This window comes from Gavialis gangeticus, unplaced genomic scaffold, assembly GCF_001723915.1.
Source record: "Gavialis gangeticus isolate Ggan-Ray unplaced genomic scaffold, GavGan_comp1, whole genome shotgun sequence".
Lineage (NCBI taxonomy): Eukaryota > Metazoa > Chordata > Crocodylia > Gavialidae > Gavialis > Gavialis gangeticus.
The window spans coordinates 105281916-105304033 of NW_017729033.1; the positions used below are offsets into that span (position 1 = coordinate 105281916).

A 22118-nucleotide genomic window follows, 5' to 3' on the forward strand; every position below is an offset into this window, starting at 1 on the left:
TTGCCTCTGCCTGCAGCTGCACCGCTGACTTCCGGGGGTGGGGGAGACAAACTACAAGTTTGCCCAGGGTGCCATTTTCCCTAAGGTCGGCTCTGCACGCGAGCACTGGAGGTGGCACTGCTGCTTCCAGCAGAGGAGGGGGAAGGGACCCAGAGCAAGGGGTAACGAGTGCCTGCCAACCCTGTACTAATCTTAGAATCAAGTAAATATAGTAATATGACTCAAAACAGTATCAGTGAAGGTTTCAATTACCTTGTGAGGCATAATGTTAGATTTCACAGGTCTGCAAAAAGCAGAAGTCTCTCATCCTATGTTATATTAATTGTAACTAAGAGTTTGGCAATGTAGGAACATGGTACTTGCCATGTCCTAAATGGGCCAATTATTCCATATATGCTACAATATGCTACCCTTGACAGCAGTCTGTATCAGAAGATTTAGAAAATTTACAAAGAAAGGCATAACTTATTTGCACTTCGCCAAAGTCAAGACTCTAGGGAAACCTATGCCTATCTGATTTTGGCATACAGCATATTTGCCATAGGGCATAATGTTGGACTATGCAGTCCCAATATTTTGAATAAAATTCCTCTCTTAACATAGCTGTGTTAAATTACCTAATTCATTCACAATTCACAATTTGGAAGACATATAAAAGCTGCATGGACCCATCAGCTTTTCAAGATGTTAACATTATAAGTTCACAGTCACTATTACAAATATAGACCAATACTTTTCATAGGATCTCGCAGATAGCAAAACAAACAAAATAATGTATCAGCATAGCTTGTAATGTGTGTGTGAAAACAAGATACAGTTGCTATAAATATACCACAAAAGTAACTCTGGGACAGTATCAGCCACTTGTTTAAAAATTGTAAAAAATAGTTCATAGAGAATTATATATATCAACACCTTAATTAATGGAGTTCTCCCAAAGAAGAAGCCGAAAATGTAAGCAGTAATATCATTGCAGATAACACTTGAGATTGGTACCAGAAACCTAGAAAGAAATATAAAAACTCTTCAGGAAAAATGCTGAAATAAAACTTAAGGACAACACAAGGATATTAGTCACTTAAAGCTACATGATGATAGCATTTCTTCTTATACCCATCTAGTCAATTTTGCAGCTTTCAGTTGCATCATTTATAGCTTCTATCCAACAAAGATCTAAATGCTTGGGCATCAAGCTTGCATATAAGTAGAATTACTTTTTATAATATAAAACCAGGTCAGTACTACAGTTAACACAAAAGCATAATACTTAATGGTACTTAGTCACATCAAGGCAAACACATGTCTTGTTATACATCTAATGAAATCTAAAAAATGAAAAGCCTCCTTCTTTCCTCTCTACAGGGCTAGTAGGTTATGATAGTTATTATATTCTCAGATTAGTGTCCTTCTCTCCCTTTTTTCTGCAGGTCTATAAGGCTTTCTCTATATAGTAAACTTCCTATCCTCAGCAGTATCACCCTCAAGTAGTTTTCAATGCCACAGGAAGGCTGCTTTCTACACTAAAAGCAGCTTGACCACATTGGCACAGCCAGGTTAATTATCTGGTGGTCAAATAAACTGGCATTATCATTCAGAGGTGCTGATTATCTCATCCAAAGTGCCATGCTGAAACAGCCCAGTTTGCTCAAGTGTGGCACAACTGAGGACAGAATGTTTACCATAAAGACACAGCTTTAGTTGATAAAATGCAGTGTATGTCTGTAGACAGACATAAAACAGCTTTTTCAGTAGCTGTTGAAACTCAACAACAAAAGTATAAACATACAAAACTAGACTTAACTTTTTGGAACTTAACTTTAAGCACCAGGCTTACTAAGAAAAAATATGGGTTCATATACTTTTCAAACACAGTGGAGGATTTGTTGGGCTCTTGTATCCGACAAGTTCAGCAATTATAATTGAGTATTAATTAATATACAACTTCACATGCACCATGAGAGAAAAAAGCAATCCAGGCAAATCTGTACACTTTGAACAATGTGTATAATAAACTCCTGGGTGCTCATTCAGTATTTTTCAATAAGTAGTAGTCTAAAATTCCCTCTACATTCAGTAAAGAAAAAGGATATTAGCATGCAGTTTTACCACAGTGATGTCACTTTCAGTGTATTGTAACAGCTTAATATGCAGCTAGAAGTGAATTCTTACATAATCCATCCAGTTTCAAGTTACTGTTAAAAGATGTCTGCTTTGTAACTAACTGTATTTCCTTTAATTGCACCAGAACCCAGACCAGTGTTGGCTGGGTCACAAGCAGCAGCCTACCATTTGTAAGAAGTTGCCAACTCCTGCTCTAAAATATCTGAACTATTTATGTAGGAAATTAAGTATTTAAAGTTTTAGTAAAGAACATCATCTACTATACATTTTGATTTGTTCAGATAACCAGTGTCTATCAAAAAAAGGAAATACAGCCAAACAGTTGCTTTTTGGTTATTTTAGTTGAATTTATATAGGATAAAGTGTGATAAAATTATCTTTGCTGGACCCTTAAAAACAACTATTTTATTCAGAAAGGATTCTGGCACAATAGGTCTGGTTCCAGAAGGTTAGGGAAAGAATGATTACTCACAGAGGACTATTTTTAAGAATTAGATGAGTGATTTGTTTCCAAAAAAGAGTGCCTAAAATTAGGCTCCTTAATCCACTCCTAAATTCCTAAGTAGCCTGATTTACAAGTGCTAAGAGATCTGTAAGCAGTTCCCAATTAGTTCACAGGGGACTGCTAAGTGTTCAGGCATTTTGAAACTCAGAATACTTATTTACTTATTTAGATCTTAGTTAAGCAAAGTACCTAGGCACGTGTTTCGTTAAATAAACACGCAAGACATTCCATTCCTATTTAGCAAATCACATGCATGTGCGTAACTTTAAACTCAAAGCATATATTTAAGTAATTTGCTGGAAAAGGGTGGGATTATTCATGGGCTTAAATATATATATATATATATATATATATATATATGCAATAAAATTACAAACCAGTTTATTACTGTCCCCTTACCAGATCATGCCTTCAAACAGATTTTGGATGACAAGATGAGATTGAGTTACAGTGATCAGCAAAGTGACATGAGTCCATGCGAACTGTTAACAGTGCAACAACACAACAATTAGCGAAAACACAGATCAAAACATCAAGGTAAATACTGGTATTTCAAATGAAGGAGATGAAGAGAAGCTCAAAGGAAAGACCAGTTTTACTGATAATGAAAAAGGTGTGTGCGTACAGTATATCATGAGTTAGCTACATTTCTGAAAAAAATGATACATGAGGAAAAATTTTTAAAATTTATCTACAGCATTCATCTTGGATAGAGGTTGGCAAACTTTTGCTACTGAGGGCTAGAGCTTGTGACCCAGTCCATGGGCTGAAAATCATACTTCTTCCTCCAAGCCCAAGAGCTCAAACCACCTGAGCTTACCCTCACTGTAGCTAGCAAGCCCCTCTGCAGGAAAGCTAAGTACAGGTATGAGACAGCAACAGGAAGGACTGTGGAGAAGGGTGCTGTGGAGGGGACAAGGCGGCTCAGCACAACTGTGCTGTGCCTGATTCCCCATGCTAGGTCAGACTTTCCCAGGCCAAATCCAACATCTTCATGGGCCACATCCAGCCTTGGGTTATAGGCTGCCAACCCCTGATCTAGATTTTTGCATGTTAAACACTTAATCTATAAAGGCAAAATTAACATGAAAAAACAGAAAAATGGTAGCCACTGTGATACTCTGTTTCTACATACGATAGACAAGTTAGAAATATAACATTATAATGGCACTGAAGAGTTCATGAAAGAATCATGTTACAGAGATATGGAAATCTGCCATGACAAAGCCCTCTTATTAAATACTGAGATTTCAGGTTTCTAATGGTAGGAACAGTAAGAATAAGAATTTGTTATCTTATACTGTGTAAAGTCACTTTGTTAAGTATATAGTCCTTTTACATTAGTATATATACATTAGTGCATTGTATTTTGAAAGTATTTTGTTGTGTCAGTACATATGATCCAGGCAGAGGTTTCAAGACAGTATATATCAACAGCTAGAGTTTTATAGCTTTTCATTCATCAAAACCTTTTATTAATCAAGAGTTGCTCATGTTTCTGATAAGCAATTTTAGTGTTACAGACTTGAGACCTAGACTAAACATATTATTTAGCATTTATAAACTGGTGATTTCCTTCCATTTTCCTACCAGACACTGCTTTCCATTTTCTAAGAGCAAACATTTACCTCCAATCAAAGGGCTCAAGTTTCAAGGTGGGGGAGGTGTTGGGTGGTTCAAAGTGACTGGGCCTACTGAAAAGATAATCTGTGAGCAAGTGAAGTATCTCCCCTTTGGTATCTAGAATTTTTACTGCTGCTATTGTGGTTGTTGAAAAAGGCTCAAAAGCAAATATCCACCCCTTCAATGAGACTGCTCCCTGCCAACAAAGAAATTCTGCATTGCTCATTCCATGCAGTTCAGGTTTTCACTGGGTGTGTTTACTCCATGGCAGCCACTCCTTAAGTGGCTCTGCCCTGGGGCTTGGACCCACACTATCACTGTCCAGTGACCCCAGCTCCAAGGTCTTCATGGAGACTAGCCCAGAAACCCTGCAAGCAGGGTGTGCTTGGCACTCCCAAACCTCCTCCTGGTCACATCCTTCTGCTCAGTTTAAACCCAGGGTGGGCAAAATACAGCCCACAGGATGAATCCAGCCCACAAAAGGTTTTTATCCAGCTTGTAGAAGGTCCCTCGGCTCCACCCAGCCCTGGTGCAGGAGGCAGCCTGGGCCGTGGTGCACATGGCCAGTCCCGCCACCCCCATGGGCACCGGGATTAGGGCAGCACAGCACAGCAGCCAGACTCTGATTCCCAGCAGTGGCAGCTCCTTCTAGGTGCTGCTGCCAGTGTCACCACTGACACTAGACCCTGGTCTGTCTGCCCCACACCCACTATTAGGGACACCGGACAGAGTGGGCAGGGTCTCCACTGAGAACGGTTGAGGACCCATGTCCACACTCGGCTGGGCAGATAGGATGGGGCCACAGGCTGGCAGGAAGCAGCATCCAGGAATGGGATGAGCGGGCTGCACTGGGGCCAGAATCATTGGGCAGTAACAGCACAGGGCCAGGACTTGGGGCAGAGCCACAATCCGCTGCCCACACATCTGTGCAACAAGTGCTGGTTCCATGGGTAGGGGCATGTTGGGGGGTGGATCACAGTTCTGCCCCAGACCATGGCCCCATGATGTCACCACCCTACGATCCTGGCCCCAGCCGTACCTGTCATGCTCCCAGACACCATTCCCTGCTCACCCGCAGCTCCATCCCATCCACCCAGCCAAGCACACCCTGCCCGCAGGGTTTCTGGGCTAGTCTCCATGAAGCCCTTGGAGCTGGGATCACTGGACAGTGATAGTGCGGATCCAAGCCCCAGGGCAGAGCCACTTAAGGAGTTTTGGTGAGCTGTTGTGGGCTGGGGGGAGGAGGCGGGGGTGGGAGGGGTGTGCTGATCCAGCTCACAATAGCTCACCAAAACTCCGTAAGTGACTCTCCAGGAGAAATAATTACCCATCCCTGTTCTAAACACAAAAACTTGCTACTGCAAACACTGTAGAGTCCTTAAGTGGCCATTCTTGAGACCCTGATTTCTAGCATGCTTAATAGCAGCCTCTAAGAATGACCCTAAAGCAGTGGTTCTCAGGTTTTTTTTATCTGAAGGCACCCCTCCAAAAATGACAGCTCTTAGCTGTCACTTGGGTTTTTTTTCCTGACTATGGAAAGATAATAGAGCTGTTTTTCTGTTTTAAAAAGTCAGAAAAGCCACAAAGGTCAGGAAGTTTTTGACACTATAGTTTCCTATTTGAAATCTCTGGGTTTACCTTGTGAAGGTATGGTGTGAAGGTTTTCACACCTAGTATTGTGCAGAACCCTACAACACCCTTTTAGGGATCTTAGAGCATGCCAGTTGAGAATCACTGCTCTACAGCAGAGGTATCAAACTCATTTGGCCTTGTAGGCCAGATGAGTTGTGTAGGCCTGGTCCATGGGCTGGATGAATGATGTATGCTGACCTCAAAGGCTGGATCAAGTCCATGGAACAACCCCATCTTCTCTCCCCTCAACCCTGCTTGGTAGATCTAGGGCATATGGTACTTACTCCACCTGCTTTGAGACTCAGCCACATGTGGCACCTCTGCAGGGCTTGTCCAAGATGCAAGCTCCACTTGGTGTTCACTCTGGCCAGTCCAGGATTCATGCTACACACAGTCACCCCGGAGAAGTCACCACGGGGGGAGAGAGACAGTGGTGGGGGAGGTAGGCACACCTTATGCAGCATGGGTCCCAAATCAGCTGAAGCATTGACCATGTGGGTCAATTGTAGATATAGGGCCACCACCAGGGGCCAGATGATGGGGCTCCATGGACTGTATCCAACTGGTAGGCCACACATTTGACACCCCCGCCCTACAGCACTTCGCCAATATATTTCTGTATGTGCATGTAGAACATGCTTGGGACTCTCCCAGCCAGGGCACACTGATGTCACGGTGCAGACATGTTCATATTTTTCTCATCACTGTAACACCTAGGCAAGTTTCAGAAGGCTGTTATGACTGGCACCCTTCACAGTCCTTCCCCAGGAAAAAAGTGAAATTAATATATGTGTACACTGTCTGCAGATACCCCACTACGGTAGAGACCGTCTTTTTATTCCACATTTGAACAGAAGTTCAATCGTGTCCTGGTAAACAAGCTGATCTCCATGATGTTAAGATTGTACTAGTGGCAGTAATAATGTGTCAGGTGACCAGAATTGCTGAATGCAAGCCTAGAGATTTAAGCAACTTTTGCCTGGACTCAAATGACTGAGATGGTGCCTCGAAGACAGGGTTCAGGATCCTATCACTGCTGTTTCTAAAGAGGTTTTATAATAGGGAAATTTTAGATGCACACTGTGTTTAAGATGAGATAGAAAGAATACTGATTCAAGTGTGGTGTTGTTTTTTAGTTTTGTTTATTTAAGTGACAATCTAGTCTGGTACACCAGACCACAGCACTCCTTTAACTGATAAATCACTAGTCAAAGACATGATAAACTTCTTTCACTGCACAATTACATTCTGACAATATAAAAAGGGCCACTGTGTAAGGTTCTTGTTTGAGTGGCAAGGTTTACCTTTCACAATATCCCAAATATTCTCAGACTTAGAAGCCAAAAATTAACACGTAATATTTTGAAAATTATTTTTTAAAACTGTCACTAAAAAGAAAAAAATGTTGTATCCACAAAATCCCACAAATAATAGCTCTGTAGTTATTCTGAGGCCACATTGTGATACACTATTAAGTTAAGAGCTAGAAATACCTACAAAACCTGACATTTAGATAACCCATTTTATTACAATGAACTTACTAGCTAATTTTAAATATTTTTTAACTTCCAAATAATGACAAGACAGATATTTTAACATTACATATGGTTTCAATAACAAGATGAGTGAATATATAAAAGTAGTTAATACAAACCATGTAAAACTGTAGACGATATTGTCTCTTCACTAAACTCAGTACAAACATGCAGAAACCTGTACAACAAACAAAAAAATGTGCATTTTGTGAAATCTTATATACTATCATATTAGATAAACAGAACCTTGATATACAATTCTTTTCCTTTGAAGCAGCTTAGTTTTTTCATCAAATCTTTCAGAAGATTTCAATATATCCAGTAATAGGTATACATATTTGTTTAAACCCAGTATCATGCAATACTAGTTATTTGACTTCTACTTCATTATTTTAACCAGTCAGTAGCATGAAAAGGTCTCACCATTAATATTCTTCGTATTATGGGAACATTACCTTTAGCAACTACTCTTCCAAAACCAGCATCTAAGCTATTGTATTCTGACTGTAATAGTCTTCACTGGTGATAATTTAAAGGTGAAATGCCTGCTTGGGGATTCTCTCTACACATACACACATGGTTAAAGCCATATTTCTATTAAAAATAAATGACATTTTATCCCCCCAACACTTGTTTTCAAAGGAGATGGAGATTTAGCCTGACTGAAATGGAATAATACCACTTGGGTGCAGTCAGTGTAAGGAAAAGCAGTGGTATCCCTTCAGCCCACTGGAACAGCTTAGTGCAAGATTGATTTATGCAAAATTCAAGAACCCCAAGTTTCCACAAGGGTACCTCACTGGCTCAGTGGAACCCTCTGTGACAAACAGCTGGAGGGTATTAAAAAACACTAAATGACCAATAAAAGCCAGTTTCTGATCCATGCCTGTTTTCTGTCTAAGTACTGAACATGGAAAAGGGCATATATTTATCCTGGCAAAACATAAAAAAAGTGGGGTGTTACCAGGAGCTGTATTTAAGGCCAAGGTTGGGTAATGTATCTTTGGTATGATTTGAAAGGGAAGGAACAACGATACGGCAACATCTGCAGATGACAAAAAACAGTCCACACTGAAAAGGAGTGAGGAGTTTCAGAGGAGCAGAAATTACATGAATAGAATTTACCAGTAGAAAAAAAAATGTCAACCTATTCAAGGTATATGCACGGGGAATAACACTATGAACATTCATAAATCCTGCATCATATAACTACTCAGGAAAGACTTCTCCAATGGCCAGATTATGCCATACTTAACATTTGGGTTTTTCTTCAACCTTTTTCTAAAGCAACTCCTATTGGAGTCACTCAGTTGGACTATCCGGATAACTAGAAATTGCCGTAACAGGTGAGACTATGTCCCTAATGCAACTAAACTAGAAGAACAGCATTCCACAAACAGCCTTTCAAATGGACCTCAGTGGAAAAGCTGATTACTACATACATCAAAACAGCATGAAGCCTTACGAATGCTCTTCACAAATAACTAACACTTAAACAGCCATGTTAAACAGCCCTTCAGACTACTTTTCAGCCATCACTATGTATTTGTAACATTTGGAACCACAATCTTTGACTTGTTTATCCAAACAGAAGTGCAATGCCTACAGCTTGACACCTGCAGAAGTAATAACAGAAATTATGCTGCTATTTTGTTCATATACACAATTACAAGAAACCTACAATATTCCATCATTATACCAATATTTCAATTCTTTAAATCTACTACTTTACTTTTACATGGAAAAAATATTCATATGACCTTAGGACAACATGAATAGCTCACTTGTAATGGACTGTCAATTTGATTGTACTGTTTTAAAATGACAACAGTGTTTCCCTACAACATTTTTCATCTGCACATTTCAGATTTCATAAAGGAGATCAGGTCATTATCTCTATTTTACAGATGACAAAACTGAGGCAGAGACTTGTCCAAGGCCATCCAGCACACCAATGGCAGAGCCAGGAATAGAACCCAAAGCTCCTGAACCCAAGTAAATTATTTTCTTTCAGATCCACACACAATATTACTGCAAACAGGCTCATGTCTGCTGCTTCCCTGTTTATCTTCTGCTCCACCACCTAACTTCAAAACTATCATGAACAACAGCAATGCCCGCTAATGTCTCAGCTCTTGCCAGGATACGCAGAGGAGTCCTAAGAAAACAAGAACTTCTACTGTCTCCTTCCTCATTACATCCAAGCCCTCTATAGAGAACTGGAGAATAGAAGAGGTAACCCCCACTCACGCATCTCACCACCACTCTTTAATTCCCCCAGCCCTACGAAGGAATCTGATGAGATAAGAAAGAAATGGTTGTGCTAGGGACAGAAAGACATAGCTGCAGATCCTTCACTCCCCACAAGGTCACTACCATAAAAGTCTCCTGCCCTCCCCAGAGACAAAAGCTGCCATCCAAGAATGGAATGACACTTGCTACTGTCCTCACAAATCCAGATCTCTTCACAACCAAGGAAGCCCCTGCAATCATGGAAGCATGGTTGCCTCCTCATTAAGAACAATCACTTCCACATTAACAAAACATTGTATGCAAATACAGATCTGCCAATCTCTTGGTTGTATCATGTGCATGAGAAACTTAACAAGAACCAGAAGAAAAGAGCAGAGCAGAAATTATAAGTCTTTTTGTTAATATGGTTTTCAACTATTTCTTTTTTTACATTGGTTTGAAGCAGAATTCATACTTTTTTTGAAGCTCCTTTTTGTGTTTTGAGAATGGGTGTGTCTATATTGCAGTGAGGAAGAATGTCAGCATAGTAGTAGGGAGACCACTAAAAAAAGTTTAATGTAGCTGCCTGTAATAGGGGATCAAGCTGAAGCCCTGTTACTAAGTAATACCCGGGATACCGGTAAGAGAGAGAGCCTGAGCACAGTGGTGGGAGGTTTACACAATGGGAAAGGATCAGGGTAAATACAGCTACTGCTGTGCAGAAAAGGCAGAGCCGGGGATCACACATTTGCCCTCAGGGCATTGGAGAGAAGCAGATCAGTTTGACTGCAGGGATGGCTGAGCAGTGGAAGGCACTGTGAACAGGAAACTGATGACAAACTGGTAAGTTGGGGATGCTCATGCAGAGGGCTGTGGATGGCGGGAGGCCAGCAAGACCCATGAGAGCCCAGGACATGGCTCCAGGAAAAACCACAGAGACAACTACACTCCCTGATCAGGATGGCCAGGAAACCGCCGTGATTGGAAGAAGATCAGAGAAATGGCAATCAGCCAAGCGGCAGAACAGCTGCTTCCATGTTAATAGGGCAATTAATGCAGTTATTTACTATGTATCAAGCACCAATAAAGGCCAGCACTTGGTGAAACTGTCACCTGGGTGGCTCATTACTTATCACCCTCCCCTTCAGGGATTAACATCTTATTATATTTCCATCTCCTTAGTCATGGCAGGTGAGTCCTGAAGAGTGGAGGGGCAGGTAACTGACACCCACTTCCAAAGTGGTGCATTGGCTGGGAAATCCCCCAAGCTGCATGGGGAACCATGGAATCTATGGACATCCAGACCCCAACTGATTGGCAGCAGGCTCATAACATTACTCTGAGATTGCTACAGGGCCAACAGGCTCAACTAGAAGAGATGGTCTGGGTGCAGACACAAAAAGCAGAGGCAAGGATCCGACTGTTTGCCCAGCAGCAGGATCTATGAGAAAAAATCGAAGCCCAACAGGCGTCCCTGGGGAGGGACAGTGAAGGCTCTCAGTTCCCCAGAATGACACCCCAGGATGACGTGGAGGCATATTAAGAAGCTTTTGAGGATGGCAGCTGCTTGTAAGTGGGAACTGAGCAGCTGGGTGGTGTGCTTAGGCCCCCTCCTCATTGGCTGTGCGCAGGCAGCCTACAGGGCTCTCTCCCAAACAGAGGCCAGGGATTATGGGAAGGTAAAGGAAGCCATTCTATAACGCCTCAAGATCTCTCCAGAGACATACCAGCAGAAGTTCCAGGCCCGGAAAGGGGAGGAGGGACTCTGCCTACGCTTGCTTGTCCAGACACTATGGGACCTGGTGGAATGTTGGCTCCAGCCAGAGGTCTGAACCATAGGGGAGGTAGTGGACCTCATTGTACTGGAGCAATTCCTAACAGATCTTGAGGGCAGCACCCTGCACTGGGTAAGGCAGCACCAGTCAAAGATGGTGGAAGAAGCCTTACGCCTAGCCAAAGATTATGTCGCCGCCAAAGCCAAGGGAGAGGGACCCCAGAAGGAACGTCCTGGAGGGGCGGGGATGAGATAGCATCTGGAAGGCCCCAACAAAGGGAAAGGGGAAACATGGTCCAGCCTGCAGGCTGGGAACCCCGAGGCTGGGATGCCAGGGACATAGCATGCTACAGATACGGGTAAAAAAGGCATGTATCCCGATTCTGCCCACACTGCCCTCAAGCTGAGCTAACAACCAAGAGTCCTCATGACAAAAAGATGGACTGCAGTTTTGGGTGGCACAAGGGGCCAAGGCAACAGAATAAGACAATGGTCAAGGTTTGAGTGGGAGACACCATCATTCCCACAGTTGTCGACACCAGCTGCTCCTAGTCCATAAGGGCAGACCTGGTACCCTCACAGCTAGGGAGTCCCAAATTGCCCATGAGTATGGTCTGTATCCATGGGGCCTTGTATACCTACAAGAGGAAGTGGCTACAGCTATCAGTAATGGGCTGAACGGAAGAGATCACGGTGGAGCTCGCAGAGACCCTTCCCTGCTCCAGTCTCCTGGGAGTTGACTGACTGCACATGAAGAAGGTGGTCATGCTGGTTTTGAGAAGAGGTGGTGGGGAGTGGCAAAGTGTCTTGCAGCCCCGGAGGAAGAAGATGGAGGAGACCTGGACCTAGAACAGATCATTGGCAATGGGTACTTCCAGGAGGAGCAGAAGCACGAGCCTCTCTTCAGGAACATCTGGCAGACTCAGCTGGCCAAACAAGAAGGTGTGGTGTTAGATCCTGAGAAAGCAAAGCTGAGTCCCTGCTTTGAGGTAAGGACAGGTATTCTATACCAGGTGGAGGAAAAGGAGGAGCAGTACGAGAAATGTCAGGTCTTAGCCCCGCAAAAATACTGGGGCAATTTGCTATGGATAGGCAATACTCTTACAATGGGAGGGCACCTGGGGTGGGACAAGACAGAAACCTGGTTGAAGCGGCAGGTCTTCTAGCCTGGCCTCTACAAAATGGTGGAGAAATTCTGCATGGAATGACCCAAATGCCAAAAGACAGGGGGGTTAAAACCCACCAAAGTCCTGGTGATGCCACTGCTATTGGCAGGGTGGCCATTCATCAGAATTGCCATGGACATGGTGGGGCCATTTCCCTGCAGCTGGACAGGTTGCCAGTTCATCCTGGTAATCATCGATTATGCCACCCGGCTCCCTGAAGCTGTTCCCCTGTGTTGAGTGATGGCTCCCACGATAGCCAGCACCCTTATGAAATGGATCACATGGGTTGGGTCCTCTGGGAGATTCTCATGGACCAGGGCCAATACTTCATGTCCAGGATCCTGAAGGGGATATGCAGCACACTGAAAATCAAAAAACTCAGAACCTCTGTTTTCCACCTCCCAGATGGACAGCCTGGTGGAGTGCTTCAACCGAACCCTGAAGGAGATGATACGGGCGTGTATACAGGGTGACCCATGAAGGTGGGATGCCATGATTCCCCCGTTTCTGTTTTCAATCAGGGAAGCGCCCCAAGCCTCCACTGGCTGCGCCCCATTCGATCTAGTTTACAGTCATGTACTGAGGGAGTTCCTAGATGTAATATGTGAAGGGTGGGAGATCGAGGGTGAGGATGGGACAACACCACAGGCCATAACCAACTTTCAGAAGAGGCTGAAGAGAGCCCAGGTCAGGAGAACCTGGGACAGAGTCAAGAGAAACAGAAACAACACTATGATCCACAGGCCACAGAGCGAGAGCTGAAGGTCAGTGTTTGGGTGCTGGTGCTACTGCCTGACAATCCACACAAATTACTAGCCTGATGGCAGGGACCATTCCAAGTGACTGGACATACAGGACCAGTCAACTATGAGGTGCTCTAGATGGAGCCCACATGGAGAAGACAAATCAATCACATTAACTTATTGAAGAAGTGGTGCTGAAGACCAGGGGTGGACCCTGTTAAGTTAGAGGAGTTAGAAGGGGACAGGGGAATAGGGGAATCCCCGCTGAGGTCGACAGCAGACTCAGCCCTGAACAAGAAGAGAGCCTGGAGGCCCTAATAACTGAGTACAAGGATGTGTTCTGTTAGACCTCCGAGGAAGCTCAGGGAGTAGTACACCACATCCAGACCTCACCTGGACAGATTGTGCACAACCGCTGGAGAAGGCTAACCAGGCACTTGTGGCCCGCAATCAAACAAGAAGTGGACGAGATGAAGAAGCTGGGCATTATCAAGAAATCCAGAAGCCCTTGGAGAAGCCCAACAGTAGTGGTCCCGAAGACAGATGGCTCCATAAGATTGTGCATCGATTATCGTAAGGTGAAAGAGATAGCAATATTCGATGCATTCCCAATGCCCCAGATAGACGACATGCTGGAGAGGGTTGGCCAGGCCAAATACATCTTGACCCTGGACCTAACCAAAGACTATTGGCAGATACCTTATGACGCCAGCTGACAAGGAGAAAACTGCCTTTGGAATCCCGTGGGGTTATTTCAATTCAGGCGGATGCTGTTCGGGCTTCATGGAGTGGCAGCCTCATTCCAGCACCTGAGGGACCAGCTGTTAGCTCCGCACTGGGAATACGCGGCCGCGTATATAGATGATATCATTTTCTCTAGTGATTGGGAAATGCACTGCCAACATCTACGGAAGATCCTCAACAAACTCCAGCCAGCCAGGCTGACCACAAACCCTCGGACATGTGCGCTCGGAAAGAGGGAGACTCAATACCTCGGGTTCCTGGTTGGACAGGGCAAAATAAAACCCATAGCAGATAAGGTGGCAGCCATCAGACGGCACCCATTACCATGTACAGTCAAGCAGCTACGGTCTTTTCTGGGTTTCACTAATTTCTATAGACACTTCATCCAAGATTTCTCTGAGAAAGCGGCACCTCTGACAGAACTCACAAAAGAACGAAGGAACCCGGTCCAGTGGAACCCCAGGGCTACCCAAGCTTTCGAACTAGTGAAGGCAGCCCTATGCCAACACCCAGTACTCTACACCCCAGACTTCGAGAAGACATTCCTTTTGCAAACTGATGCCTCTGGCACTGTCCTGGGAGCCATTCTCTTCCAAGAAGAGGGGGAGAAGAAAGGCCGATAGCCTTTGCCAGCAAAAAACTGATGACCACAGAAGCCTGACATTCCATGATTGAAAGGGAGTGCCTGACCATCTGGTGGAGGGTGGAACTCTTTTGTTATTACTTACTGGGTCAGAGGTTCATGCTGATCATAGACCATGCACCTCTACACCTGGCTACGAACTGCCAAGCTAGATAACGCCTGACTAATGAGGTGGTCTCTCACTTTACAATCCTTTTATTTTACTGTAAGACACTGGGCGGGAAAGAAGAATGGGAACGTGGACATCTTGTCATGCACCGAAGACACAACAGACACCGCTGGGAGAGCAATGGACATGGCTGGCCTGGTCAAGGATCATGAAGACTGGCCAACTTTAAGTTTTTTTGAACAAAGGGAGGAGGTGTGTAACAGGGGTTCGAGCTGAAGCCTGGGCACAGCAGTGGGGGGTTTACACACCAGGAAAGGATCAGGGTGTGTAAAAGGCAGAGCTGGGGATCACACATTTGCCCCTGGGGCATTGGAGAGAAGCACAGCAGTTCAACTGCAGGGATGGCTGAGTGGCAAAAGGCACTGCGAACAGGAACAATGAACTGGTAAGACTGGGGACGCTGATGCAGAGGGCTGTGGCAGGAGGCCAGCAAGACCCACGAGAGCCCAGGGGACATGGCTCCAGGGAAAATCCCAGAGACAACTGCACTCCCTGATCAGGATGGCCAGGAGACCACCGCAATCAGGAGAAGATCAGAAAAACGGCAATCAGCCAAGCAGTAGAACAGCCACTTCTGCACTCATAGGGCAATTAGCGCAGTTACTTACTTTGTATCAAGCATCAATAAAGGCCAGCACTTAGTGAAGCTGACACCTGTGTGGTTCATTACTTATCACCCTCCCCTTCAGGGATTAACATTTTATCATCTTTCCATCTCCTTAGTCGTGGCAGGCAAGTCCTGAAGAGAGGAGGGTCGGGTAACCAACACCCACTCACACTGTCATAGGTAACAGTAGTAAGGACACAGAAGCATTGAGGACTAGTTACCTGAGTGTGTACTCAGAGTCCCCTGATGGAGCTGTACAGCTTGTGTGGAAGCCCATACACCCATATCTTTATGGCTACTGTTACCCACACTACTTAACTAGATTAGAGACAGTGTAGGTATACTGACATGAGTCCTCCCTGCAGTGAAGAAACACTTACTGATTCTACCCTGTGTGAACTTTTTTGCCTGCAGCACTGGAAAATACTAAAAGTTGACTCAAGTATCTTTGATGGATTCTGCTCGTCTATTCCTCATTTCTGTTTTAGACTTGTTCAGAAAAACAATTCATTTCTATATATCAACTCTTCAAGTTCAAACTAGAATTTAAAAGTCAACATCTGTTCAGGCTCTTGTGTTACAATCCACAGAAAATAATCTTAATTCCACTGGTGACACGTAGGGCGTGCGCACGGGTGTACGTGCACTCCCTGAGATCGGCCGTGTACCCCCTGGAAGTGCCAGTCGTGAAACTGGAAGTGCCGGCGGAAGTGCACTTCCAGTTTCACTGCTGGCTCAGCAATTGGCCGCTGGGGGACTCCTCCCTCCCTGTCGGTGATCTGGTGCCCACCCCCAACTCAGGAGGCACCATTCGCCCATGCTTAATGCAGTAAATTGTACCGATTTTGCATGAAACAGAAATGAGTACGTTCTTGTAAATGTACTGGGTCTTCAATGAAAGTGGAGTAAATGGTGGTAAGAAAAATATTTACCTTTTTATTCTGCTTCCACAAAGATATTTTGCAGAATTTTCATTTCTGGATCTCATGGCCTAAAATAATTCAACCACTTCCTCTGAAGAACAAGAAATTTCAACGAATTTGGGGGGAGGGGGGATATTTATTTTTTTAAATACAAAGAAAGTAAGGACAAATGAACTGTTTGGCATCATTATTCCAAACCCCACCTCTGGTAATAATTTGGGTAGGTAAACAAGAATCTAACATAAAGATGTTTTCAGCAAACTTACTTTTCCATCTCTAAAGGTCACAGGATAATAGGAAAGTAGGGCTAGAAGGGACTTCATGGAATCATCTAGTCCAGGCCTCTACTCAAGACAGGATAATCCCTGACTAAGCCATCCCAGCCAAGTGTCTGTCTAACCTGCCCTTGAAAATTTCCAGAGATGGAAATTCCACGACTTCTCTAGCCTGCTCCAATGCTTGATGCAGGCATACCTGGTTCAATGAGTGTGGGATCGTCCTCATATCAGAAAGTTCTTCCTAATCTCCAACCTAAATTTCCTCTTCTGCAGCATGAGGTCATTCCTTGAAGTCCAGTTCCTTACAGCTGCAAAGAATAATCTACTTCCACCCCTTTATAACAGCCCTTCAGGTATTTGAAGACTGTTAATAAATCCCCACTCAGTTTTCTCATCTCCAGATTAAATTGTGTTAGTTCTTTCATACTTTCCTCATAAATCATGTTTCCCAGGCCTTTAATAATTTTTGTTGCTCTCTGCTGGACTCTTTCTAATCTGTACAAATTTTTCTTGAAGTATAGGGCTCAAAAATGGACATAGTGCTCCAGGTAAGGCTTCACTCACCTGTGCCAAACAGAGCAGAAGAAACACTTCCCTCTCTAAGAGACACGCCTGTTAATACACCCCTGTATGCTGTTGACTTTTTTGCAACAAAAGTACACTGCTGGATCATATTCAGCTTATGGTCCACTGTAACCCCCAAAACTTCCTTTGCAGTATTACAGCCTAGCCAACCACCGCCCAGCCTGATTTGTGCATGCAATTATTCTCTCCCAAGTGCAGGACTCTGCACTTATCCTTCCTGAATTTCATCTGATTAATTTTGGACCATTTCTCCAGGTCATTCTAGATACTTGCCATACCCTCCAGTGTCTCCAACTCTAGCCAATTTGGCGTCACCTATAGATTTCCTAAGTGTACACTCAATCCCATCATCCAGATCACTAATGAAGATGTTAAACAACAGCAAACCAAGCACTGACCCCTGGAGAACCCCACTTGATAGCTCCTCCCAACTACACACTGAGCCACTAATGACTACTCATTGAGCATGATGATCCAACCAGTTATGTATTCACTTTACAGTACTTTCCTCTCAGTACTCCCTATTTCCTTAGCTTATTGAGAATGTTAAGGGAAAAAGTGTCAAAAGCCTTGCTAAAGCCAAGGCAGATCATATCCACAGTCCTTTCCCCATTCACACAGCCTGACACCTTATCATAGAACAAAATACTTCTTAAAAATAACATGTTCAAGATTCCTACTGCTGGGGAAATAGCAGCTCAAAGAAATGCCCTTTACCTTTCATCCCCCTACACAAAAAAGGAATACTGTTAGAAGTAAAGTAGTATGTACTACGTACCAGGACCAAAAAGTTTTATGTTCTTCTGTTTCATGTAAAGAAGGGAGAGAAGATAGCTTTTACATATATGAGGCTTAAATAATTTGAGCAAAACAAAACATCCAAGCAAAGCAAAATTCTATAAAAAAATCTAGCCAGTTTTAATTAGGGACATTACTACAAAAGAACTTACAGAAAAGGGGCAGTTTAGGCTTTCTTTATTCCTAAACATGTTCTGAAAACAAAAAGAAACAAAACAGATTCCTTCCTAGAAGCAATATTCAAACAGTATCCAAACAACAGCTTTTCAAATGTAGAGCCCTCTGACCTGTGATTTCTGAATGACTGACTAGTTAGGCAGCTTTAATTGTGCTAATGAAAACATAGTGAGATGCATTTATTCTATGAAAACAAGCTAAATTTCATTTTCTGAGAATGGGCAATCTGTTTAAAACTCATATTTCCTTCAATATTTTAGGAAGCTCTCACTGTGATTTACATAGGTAAAGTTTGGTTCTCATTTGTATTATTGCTTTTTCTAAGAGCTTCACATCACACACTTACCAAGTTTTAAATAAAATGGTAAGATCATGTTGATGTAGACTTTCCAATGCTCTTATGTTATAAAACCGTGGGACTTAATCAAGTGTGTAGTCCCATTGACCGTAAAAAGACTACTTAGGAACTTAAACTGGACTGATGCTTTAAACTGTAAATAAATTTCTGTTTATTCATTATAATTGTTATTTCTCCATTATCCCCACCATCATCTACTCATTAGGTAAACCTCTTAAACAATAGTCACCGTCAATAACACGTGGACAGGAAGCTTTTTATTCAATTTTTTCACTGGAAATATGTAATGCAAACATGCAGTTTCCTTTAATAAGGTGAGAGGCAGGAAGAAAATAATGGAACGCAAGAAAGCTAGAAAGAATAAAATAAATTTCTGAAATACAAATATGCAAAATATGTAACATAACAGTGAAACATAGTGCAGCGATACATTAAAAATAACATATTAACCATTAGAATTGGTCTATTAAGCTCACCTGTCAAGTAGAGGGCAAAAGATATAAACCTGTGGTAGCGAATTAGAAACTGAAGTTGCTCTCTTCTTTGAACAAATGTAGCAAAGTAATCTGCCACTGTCTCTCCATAGAAAAAGTAGTTTACACACAGCAAAAAGTACCTAAATCAAACAACAGATACTGCTCATTTTACGTGCTATTAAATACATCTTTGTACAGTTTAATTCAACAAAAGAAGAAGCAAACAAAATTTTAATTCCTAAAAATTAGGACCTGAGGCAGAGATCCTAAAAAAAGCCCAATATTTTAAACTCATACTTCAGTATCATTAAACAAATGTATACTGCTTCAAAAAGACAGTGCTTGCAGTTTAAGTTCTATTAAAATAACATTTATTTAAAAATACCAGCATTTCAGAGAAGGAAATTAGCTAAAAATGTTCATGTTGAATTACAGCATTGAATCCTTTATACACACACAGTCCCTATTATGATATTCTGTAGTTAAAAAATACAGAACTAATTATTAGCACTCTCCTTGTAAGTTAAGTCAATGCTTGAAAAACCTTCCCAGATGCTGCATGGGAAATTTGCTAGAATTCTCTGCACAGCTTTAGGATGATATTCAGCTTTGACAAACAAATAGAAAATAAGTTAGTTGTTACTATAAAAACAAGTCCTAAAACGTAGTGGGATGGTAAACAAGTGGGAGGTAATGTTTTGGTTTTGCAGTGTAGGCAGACGCTTCTTTAGCAATAGGACCATGAAAGAGGTATGTCACCTTCCCCTCCCTGCCACACTCTATCTTTTCTCTTTCTTGCATGGTCTTCATTATTTATAAACAGTAATCCTATGTCTGAAGACAGACAATAAAGACCTCAAGTCAGAAACAGATAAATAAGATAACTAAGAACAGGCACTACTAACATCATAAAATATCCTTAATCCACACATATCCAGCAATATGATGCTGGTGTACAAATATAATTTGGTGAATACACTAAGGACACTGCAGTTTAACATGCAACAAGTCTCTATCTTTCTCTGAAATCAAGTATGTAAGCACATGTATAGGCTATTGCACTTTTATCTCTAAATTTCCTTGAACAAAGGAATATTCAATGACATTTTAAAAAGTAGGAAATTCAAAACTAAAAATGTTTTTTTTTTAAATATAATACGTTATTAAACTAGGGAATTAATTACCACAAAGTCACTGAGGAGAAGAATTTAAAAGTAAAAAAGGGACTGGATATCAAGAATAGCCAACAATGCCATAATTAATTACAAACTTTGGAAGAGACATGAACCCTTTTATTTCTGTGGTTTAAGATAATCTTTAAATATAACCAGGATGTGACCTACAAGAAGGTAAAGACTGTTCCACATTTACCACCTGCAGGGTTCTTCTATCTTCTTCAGAAGCCTCCAGTACCTGCTACTGCCAAAAAACCCATAGTGGACTGGATGGACTTTCCATGCAAACCATTATGGCATTTCGTATGTTCCTATAAACAGGGGCTGCTTATCTCAGTTAACTCAAATGTGCATATTTAATCATAGAGTGAAAAGTATACAGCATATTACTGCACATGGGCCTCATTCCAATTTTATTACTCTAAACATGTAAATACATGGTAAAGCTGGGAGAAACTAGGGCTATGAAAGGCCAACTGACTTGTTCAAGGTTACACATGTACAGGACAATAGAGGCATGTATACAAAGCAGATCTCCCAAGTCCCAAGCCTGTACTTTAGCCACAAAGCTATTTTTCCGTGTTACAGGATATGGAGAGCTTAACCTTAATCTCCACTGATTGAAATTCTCATGTGTTACTTACCAGCTTAGGGTTCTAAACCATGGTAAATCATAGGAATGATAGACTCTGTAGCCTATTGTAATGATTTCATGGAAACACTTTACTTGGATGCTCAAGACCTAAATTAAAGAAAACAAAGAATTATCTGCACATACAATTTTCTAAAAACAGTAACAAATATTAGAACCTGCTTCAAGAATGTATCTTACTGCTATAATGTCATTGAATAAGCAGCTTGAGCAATTTCAAGGGATTACAAGGTGAAATGGAACCACTTTTGAATGAACGGAGAACCTGAGTCACTCTGCAGAAAGGAATGTTAGGGCTGGTTTTAATATATTTAAAAAAACTTAGTGAAGTTAAGTTTTTAAAAAAGGTTTGACAAACACACTTGCAATGGCAGGTAGGAAGCTTTCTCTGCAAAGCAGTATCCCAAGCTCTTCTGCCATATTAAATTTTTTATTTAGATGAGAGAGGAGATTTTCAAAGATGAAAAGAGAAATAAAGTGCTCAACTCCCATTGAAAAGGAACAGAAATTTGGCACCTGACTCCAGTTTCAGTGACCTTTATGAACTTCAGTGAATGTTAACATTAAAGCTCATGCATCTCTAAGGCTTTGCCCATGCTGAAAATTAAATGACATGTTTATTAAAACAATATTAAGCATTAATGTGAAAAAGTTTGGTTGTCACAAACATCATGGCAACAACACCACTACAACTTTACTTGACATGCTTAACATTTGTCATATTTATCACCTTGTTACTTAAAATGTTAATTCACACGGTGCTTTGTTGCAGTACAGACAGTATTTCAATTTTTACCCTCTAAATGTCTGGCTATCTGGATCCCACTCTTTTACCTGCTCCTACTCAGTTCTGGAAGCAAGTAAAATAAATCATCTACTGCAGGGCTGTCCAATTCACAGCTCATAAGGGATTAGATTTTGTAGCCTCCAGGCTCCTGCCCAGACACTGCTCTCCCATTGCTCTGGTTACAGCAGTAGCCAAGGGTGCCAGGCTCCTCCTACTTTTCCTTCCTACCCCCAGCCTGGGGTGGTGCAGAGTGAGGCAGCATGCCCCCCTTCTTATGGAGCAGAGGAGGATGCCAGGTGCCTGCAGGCATGATGCTGTACAGGGGGAATACTCATATGCAATACAGTTTAGGGCAGCACAGTGTGCATGAGTGGGAAGAATTTCAATATGCAGTTCAATGCAGCACAATGCGGGG

At 42.4% G+C, this 22118-nt stretch overlaps 1 protein-coding gene across 1 annotated transcript in view; it reads right to left on the bottom strand.

Annotated features, from left to right (window-relative positions):
• The window catches only part of CDS1 (CDP-diacylglycerol synthase 1), a gene marked incomplete at its 5' end in the record, with an annotated part of 58930 nt that overhangs the window by 18969 nt on the left and 17843 nt on the right, over positions 1 to 22118 (bottom strand). The window contains 5 exons of the mRNA XM_019525885.1: positions 916 to 1003; positions 3026 to 3108; positions 7536 to 7594; positions 19090 to 19229; positions 20909 to 21006. Coding sequence (XP_019381430.1) covers positions 916 to 1003; positions 3026 to 3108; positions 7536 to 7594; positions 19090 to 19229; positions 20909 to 21006 — 468 coding nt within the window. The remainder of the gene's footprint in view (positions 1 to 915; positions 1004 to 3025; positions 3109 to 7535; positions 7595 to 19089; positions 19230 to 20908; positions 21007 to 22118) is intronic.